Source organism: Gossypium raimondii, chromosome 4 (assembly GCF_025698545.1).
Source record: "Gossypium raimondii isolate GPD5lz chromosome 4, ASM2569854v1, whole genome shotgun sequence".
In the NCBI taxonomy this organism is placed as follows: Eukaryota; Viridiplantae; Streptophyta; class Magnoliopsida; order Malvales; family Malvaceae; genus Gossypium; species Gossypium raimondii.
Genome location: NC_068568.1, coordinates 48,462,021 through 48,470,095, shown reverse-complemented (window position 1 = coordinate 48,470,095; position 8,075 = coordinate 48,462,021). Strand labels below are relative to the sequence as shown.

The following is an 8,075-nucleotide window of genomic DNA, read 5'->3' as shown; positions in this document are numbered from 1 at the left end:
TACCAAGTAGGAAATCCACACCACTATTAACGTACATGCAAATAACTCTTTGCTTGTTTTTATTCGTTGTATATAGAGTTAATGAGTTCCATGATTGTCTAAATCATTGTAACCTTATTGATCTAGGATTCAATGGCCCTACATTCACTTGGTCAAATCTTAGAGATATAATGGGTTTTGTCTAATAGAGGATTGATTACGCTTTTGCAAATCCGGAATGGAGACTCCTTTACCTAAAAGCTATTGTCAATCACCTCCCTAGGGCATGTTGAGATCACTGCCCTATTCTCATTAAGTTTAGTAATGAAGGTTGGAGATTGAGGCGTACCCCGTTTAGATTCCGTCATATGTGGCTTAAGTATATCCTAATTTTAACCACATTCTCGAGAGTTTTTGTACTAACTCCCATAAGTCTTTGATTGACACGGCCAACTCATTCCTTGCTATTTTGTTTGAATGGAATAAATCTAAGTTCAAGAATTTGTTTGTAGAAAAAAACATTTGTTAGCTAGAATTGTGGATACTAAAAAAGCTCTGGCAGAATTCCCATGCGAGTTCTTGTTAGCTCTTCATAAATTCTATAGTATGAGAGTATAATGAATTGCAAAAATAAGAAGAATTAGTCTAGGCTCTTAAGTCTAATTTTTTGAATATTTTATATTTATGATCAAATTGATAGAATGTGTAAACATTGTATTGGGAATATGCCCAAAGACCAATCATATGATTATTGTAATATCATACTTTTACCTAATTTATTAATAAAGACATTCACATTATTGTTTTCAGATTTATTAATCAGATAATTATAATGTCCAAATAATGATACGATCATTCTTAAATGTCCTTGGTCAAGTATTATTGTGGATTGGGACAACAATAATACATTGAGACTAATATATGCTTGATTGATAACAAGTGTTGTTATAAATATGTGATATCAAATCAACACATACGTATATGTTAGAGAACAATATACTGGACTGACCCGCCATGAGAATGTTTCTTGAATTATTATGTGATAGTTACAAAATTTCTCAAAGTGATAATTGTATGTATGATCCTTAGACTTGAGATCACTGTCCCAGCATAGTGAGTCGTATACTTTGGCACAGTTTGTCCATGTTCAAATGAGTTGATATGAGATATCACACTTATTTGTTTATTTTAGTCTCCTTGAGAATCAAGAAATAAAATATTAGACTATACAAGTGTGACTATTCTATGACATGTGTTCAATCTAGATATTATGAACAAAGGAATAAACTACATAATCATATTATCACAAAAATTCATATCGAACCATGACTTCTTGTAGCTTGGGTAGTAGTGATGCATTGTTAGATATCACTCATTGTTTGTAACATTAGAATTGTTTTAATATTATTGTCAACGTTACAAGATCTTATAGGGTCACAACTTTTGGTTTGGACAATCAGAATGTAATGAACGTTGGGATTATGTTTAACGTGTCATAAAAGTTAAATTGATTATAAAAATGTTCAAATATTAATTTAATTTGACAATGTTAAAATTAATTATAATATATGTACATACTTTATGTGCATATGTATATATAGAGAGAGGGATTAAATTAAAATAACGTGAAAAATATATTTCATGTATTTTATTTTATAAATATATCTTTTCAATTTTTAAATATTGTATTTAATAAAATTGATTTAAGGATTATATTAGGATTTAAATTGAATTGATATCCATAAGTAAATGAGAAAATCATGTGTTAAAGATAATATCCTAATATTCTTTTAGTGATTAATAGCTATTCAAACAACCTTGAAATTAAAAAGGGAAAAATATCTCAATTTCATTTCCTTACCCGAAATATTATCTTTTGACTAGTAGCAAAAATAAAATATGTTTTCGTTTTTCTCTCTGAAGTATTTCGAGAGATTTTTTTTTGTCGTTGTCATCCGAGTGGATTACATAGAGGCTGAGATTTTTGCGATGTAGTTTTGGTTTGCGGCACGGATGGATTAATCAATATCAAACCAGTGTTGTTTTTAGATAATCAAAGGTATATTTTTTTGTCATTTCTCTCGTACATGGATCCCTAGTTTGTCGGTGTCAAAATATTTTTCCACTGCGCCAAAGCTAAACCGGCGATCGTACACATTGAAGTACTAAATATATTATTTGACCAATAAAAAAAACTCAAACCAATTATTATCCCTCATCTATCGGGAACTAACCAAAAAAATAACCAAAATATTCGATTTTGTTAAATTTAATGATTAAATTGAAAAATTAATAATTTGTGACCAAAATAAAATAAACACAATAATTTAATAACCAAATTAGAATAAAAACTATAATTCAGGGACGAAATTAGCTGCTATTTTTTTTAAATGCTTCAATTGGATTACAACCGACGGCAAGGAGAGTCTTTTCTTTTTTTCATTAGAATCGGTGGCGAAGAGAACTATGGAGAAGCGCCCTCCCATAAATCATATTTTACTCATAATTAATGAATTTTTAATACTTAATGTAAAATCGGTGTTCTTTAAAGAGGTAAACGACTGATCATATAATGCGCTCCATTCTCATAGGTAGGGATTGAACCCACAACCTCATAGTTAAGGGATGAAGTGAGCAATTACCACACACCTCCTAGATAATCTTTATCTACTGTATTTTTAAGACATAATGACTTATTTAACTTTTCCATAGACATTAACTTTTCATTCATTTTCAAGTTAAAAGTTAAAAGGAGTGAAAATTAAATAAAATTAAATCGAATTTTTTATAAAAACTTGCCAATCTCGTATTAAGTGTATGGTGTTTAAATATTATTTTTAAAATTATTCTTTAAATATTTTTCACTAAATCACTTAGTTAGAGTATGGTGTTTTCTCAACCTCACTTTTCTTTTAAGATTTTTATTAATCTAATTACACTTAGAATTTATTCAAGCCCATCTTATATAAATTTATTATTTTTAAATTAATTTTTTATTTTGATATATTTCATGAGCTGAGTCGAAGTTTGATTTAAAAAATTCAAGTCTAAACTTGTTTTTATGTTGATCCGACCTGTCAAAATTCTATTTTATCATTAAAAAATTAATAAAATATTAAAAATATATTTTTAATTGGTATTTAATATTTTTTATAATTAAATTAAATTTTAAAAAATATTTTTTAGATCCTCCGAATTTCGGACGGGGCGGGTGGCCCGGAGGTGCACTTGTTACTATCTCACTCACGTGAGTTTGATCGCCAATCGTCTGATCCGTTCTTAGCGCTTCACCTCGAGCCTTCTTCTCTTTCCGTTTTCCCAAAGCTAAGAGTTTCTTTCTCATGATTATCACAATTACACCTCAAAAAAAGAAAAAAAAAATCAAAATTAAAATTAAAAAAATACGAGAAAATCGCAGCCACTGGGTGATGTTTCGTGGCACTGATCGTCACTGTTAAATCCAGTGCTAACAGCAATGGATGAACCTGGTACAAGCATGAGCATTTTTGTAAATCCAAAAAGCATCAATCCAATGAGGCGTCTGAATAAGAAAGATTGCCTTTGTTGAAGTTTGGGGAATTTGATATTTTTGAGGATTTTCCTCTTCTTCCTTTTTTTTTTTTGAGATTTTTCATAATATTATGTCCGATTTAGTGGCACGTACAGGTCGGCTTCAGCAAAGGTACGAGAACGGCTATCGGCTTGTCGCTGGGTATGTTTTTATTCTAATTATTTCTATACGTTTTTAATGTAAGTTAGATTTGGAAAACATAAGTTCATGTTGGTTTTTCGGAATTTTCATTAATCAAATTACGGTTGTTTTTATCTGCTTGAATGATGTAGTATTTATAGTTGGAGTGGTTTATTACATTATTAGGATCAAGATAGAAAAGCAATTTGTTTCTTACTTTGTATCTGGTGCTTATGAATGATGCATTTTAAGGTTACAATGTCTATTTGCTTCTTTTGATTCTTTTTATGGAAAATATTATGTTTTATTTCAAGTTCTGAATGGATTATATAGCCATCCTAGGATGTAGTTGGCAAATGGGTATGTTTTCTTTTGGCTGTATATAGTATCTATACATTGATTATGTTGTTATATGAAATTATGAATAGTGTATTTTACAGTTGAAATGCCTTCTCAAGTAAATTACTTACATGAAAATAGCAAATGATTTATATATAAATACATATATATATGAGTGTTTGTGTGTGTGTGATGCCCATCCGTTTCTGTTTACATGTATGTAATTTTCAAGCTTTGAATTGCTTTTCACATTTTCTGGATTAAGGTGGAAAACAGGTACTCATTGCCTTCTGTTTATATGAATGGTCCATTGAGGTTTAAGTGGTTTATTACATTCTCAGCACGAACATGGAAAATGGATATATTTTACTTTTTTGGTGTTTATGTTTTTTTATGTTCCATTTTCTATCTGTATATGAGTGGCAATCTTTTTTAACTTTGAAATGGTGTTTTAAAGAGTCCCATTGATTTCTCAAAAACTACATGAGGAAGAAGGGAACTGTTATTTTGTTTGTAGGCAAGCATTTATATTATCGTTTAAAGAGTTTGTATTGGTTTCTCCAACAATATGAAAGAAAAAAAAGGGGAAGAAAATTGAAAGAGAGGAACTATGAACAGTTATGAATGGTCTTAGAGAGAAATTTTCGTAGCTAATCTTTGCTATTGGTTGATCAAACAGCTTAATCTATGCGACTATGACAGTGAAAGTTGTCCAGAGTTTTATGGTGGAACTATATCTGCCTATGCCCTTGGATAAGGTATTTGTAATTTGGGCTGGTTCAGTTCAGCTCAGCCCATCCCGAATTATTATTTAATAATAATTCTTTTATTTATATTCAAGCTTTTCGACTAGACGAGACCAAAATGGACTTGGACAAGAGAGAAAAAAAAGTTCCAAGCTGTGGTCCAACCCGACCGGGCCCATGGGTAGGTTTTGGTGGAATTACCTGAAAAATAAATTGACCTAGGGATAGGACAGCCTTGAGTCTTAATAAGACAACCTATTGAAGATGCTACTTAACGGTACTCCTCACTGTTTGTCTTATTTTTCTCAGATTTTGGTGATGATGTTGTGACTTGGCCGTTTTAAGTCTTCAATCTGTGTTTTTTTGTCCCCTTCTTTGCTTGCACTTTTGGATAGAGATTAAATTTTTTCATTCTTAATGTGATGGGAACAATTGGTGTCCTTTTTGACGTTTGCAAAAATCTTGTTCTTGACTAGGCTCAGCTCCATGTACTAAGAATTTGTTCTTCTCTTCCGGCAGGTGTATTCCATTTAGGTATAGATGTTTAGATGAGTCACACCATGAAAATTCTGAAAATGTGGTTGAAGTATTGATGATCAACTCAACTAGCGGACCAGGTCTTTTGTTTCCTAAGGTACAAAGTTGTGTTTTGTTCAGCATATACTGAAGTAATTTTTGTGGCTTTACTTCCTGACCGTCTATGTTAACCTGACTCAGGTTTGAGTTCTGAAGACAGTTATGTTCAACCTTTTTTTCTTAAAAAAAATTCCATGTATTTGGTAAATCATATCCTCATACCCATGTTGAGATATGCACCATGCCCAACAGTTAGGCAAAAGTACTTAAAAGAAAAGTGAAGAGTATGAGCAACATAGGTCTCCTTGCCATTGAAAAACATGATAGATGTATAAAGGAGATAGTTAACCTAAATGGAGTTAAATTAACTGTTTGGTTTCTGTGATTTCTTGTTCTCTACATCTTCAAAGAAAGAGGACTTATAAAATATTTTCTTATGGAATTTTTGCTCTCTGATTTTAGGGAGGTTGGGAGAATGATGAAACTGTCGAAGAGGCTGCAGTGAGGGAAGCAATTGAAGAAGCTGGAGTCCGAGGAGATTTATTGGTAGATATTTTATTTTCTTGGTTCTATTTATGCATTTCCTTCACATCTTTTTAAGATTGTGAAAACTATAACATTTTTCTAATTTTATTTCATTTCTTTATGCTTTGAAGTTTTTAGCATAAATCTCTGCATATCATTGAATTAGTTATCTTATCAACCTTATTGAGTAAGATTACTGGGAATCCCAATTCCCTGATTGGTAGAATGGCATACTAGCTAAATGTGCAATTTAGAAAGGTTAAATATGTCGATGACAATCTGTGTTGTGTTCCTTCAGTGATTTATTATTTAAAGTATTTTATATTTGTATAAATTATGATTCTTTGATAATTCATTATTCATATCATATAGATTTGAGATATCCGTGTATCCATGTCATGTAGTGTTTTAGTTATTATTTTCGTGTTGTGTCTAATATTATCAATGTGTAAATGACAATGGTGGGAATATTTACCTCAAATTAATCATTTAGTGATTTATTATTTTTACTACATGAAGTGCTAACTAGGGAAAGGGAGGAGTTAAGAGTGGGGATGGGAAGAGAAAACTATAGACCTAGCAATATCATATACAACACGGTACTAACATGACACAAAAAAGATTACTAAGACACTCGAAAAAGTAACACAAATATGACAGTAACATTCAAATGTTTCCAAAACATTTTTTTTAACAAGAACCAAGTCTCAGATGTGCATGGCTATGTTATTCCAGCTTTTCATTCTCTTTAAGTTTTTGTGTGATGTATGGGTAGATGAAAGACTCGAAAAAAAAAATTAAAACACTTATGTTAGGCATATATTCGTTTCTCACACTCAGCCGAATTTGAGTAACATAATAGAATACATTTAGCATACTCAAACCCAAAGACTTCAGGAAATAGGAATGCAGATGAAATTAGCATTGAATTAAAGTTTCTTCCATACCTAATTTATTATGTGCGCTAGGCGCAGTGTCTGTCAATGTTAAGTTTTCCAATACGACATGCTATTTCTTGTTTGACTTCTTATACTTCAGTAATTGTTTACTTACTGTTTAATCTAAGGTTGTGATACGACAGTGTAATCAAAGCTGAATTGAGTTCAAGTTGTAAGAAGTTCGAGCTCAAACTTGATTCAAAATTTGAGGCTCAAAATTATGCTCGAGTTTCATTTTTAAAGCTCGTTCTTGATTCAAAATAAAGATTCTACTTATCGAGCCTGCTTGGTTACATGCACAATAAAAGATAAGCTTGATTTCCCATGCTTAAATTCAAGCTTGATTATTTGTACAAGAGCTCGAATTCAAATTGAAAACTTTTTAATACTAACAAAAATAGAATATATATTAAAATAAACAAAAAAAACTTGACTAGTCTCATGAACTACTCCATCAAGCACTAGAATAGTTGAATTTGACTCATTCGATAGCTCAAGCTGCTCGAGCTCTACTCAGCTGAATTTGTAGTCTTTTTTAGTCCAACTCTACTCAACTGAATTTGGAGTCATTTGGAGTCTTGTTTAGTCCAACTCAAGTAGCTTATGAAAGTAAGGCTAGTTGAATGTTTTTATTTATATTTATATTTATATTTATATTTTCTTCTTTGGTACTTGAATGTTGTATGTTTTGGGGGTTCAATACTTCATAGGATTAGAATTTAAGATTTTTGCCTTGGCTTTTGATTGATTTTTTATTTATTTATTCAGGATTTCGTAGGAGATTATAATTTTAAGAGCAAAACTCATGAAGATGAATTCAGTCCTGAAGGATTATGTAAAGCAGCAATGTTTGCTTTGTTGGTAAAGGAGGAATTAAATTCATGGCCGGAGCAAAGCACTCGTATAAGAAGTTGGCTAACCATATCACAAGCAATTCAGAATTGTAGGCATGCATGGATGAAAGAGGCTTTGGAGTATGGTTTTTGTAAGTGGCTTGCACAAAAGAGGAAGACGACTTCCTAATCGGCGACAGTCTCCGGCAAACCCCATACCTGTGCTTTGTATTTTTTTCTGTTCTTTTTTTGAAAATAGAAAATATTGCTGTTTGTGATGAAAATAGTGTTAATGTTTCCTCTCTTTCTTCTTCATTGATTTTATAGGTTTTATATTGCTGACCTCATGCATTTTTAGTTCAGAAGGTAGGTCCAATTTGCTGGGTTTTGTTAACTTTTTGTAGAGATGGATTTTTGAATGATTGCAAGTTATCAGATTTCTTTTTAA

General features: G+C 31.2%; 1 protein-coding gene across 1 annotated transcript; it reads left to right on the top strand.

Annotated features, from left to right (window-relative positions):
* Positions 1-3,240: 3,240 nt before the first annotated feature.
* Positions 3,241-8,075, top strand: LOC105780708 (nudix hydrolase 16, mitochondrial). Its single transcript, XM_012605188.2, has 4 exons — positions 3,241-3,691; positions 5,275-5,389; positions 5,794-5,877; positions 7,563-8,075. Exons 1-4 carry the CDS (start codon positions 3,621-3,623, stop codon positions 7,815-7,817), a joined length of 525 nt encoding a protein of 174 aa, XP_012460642.1. The 5' UTR covers positions 3,241-3,620; the 3' UTR covers positions 7,818-8,075.

Coding starts and splice junctions, on each gene's coding strand:
- LOC105780708 (XM_012605188.2), top strand. CDS start 3,621: ATGTCCGATTTAGTGGCACGTACAGGTCGGCTTCAGCAAAGGTACGAG. Junction 3,692..5,274: donor GGCTATCGGCTTGTCGCTGG/GTATGTTTTTAT, acceptor CTCTTCCGGCAG/GTGTATTCCATTTAGGTATA. Junction 5,878..7,562: donor GAGTCCGAGGAGATTTATTG/GTAGATATTTTA, acceptor TTATTTATTCAG/GATTTCGTAGGAGATTATAA.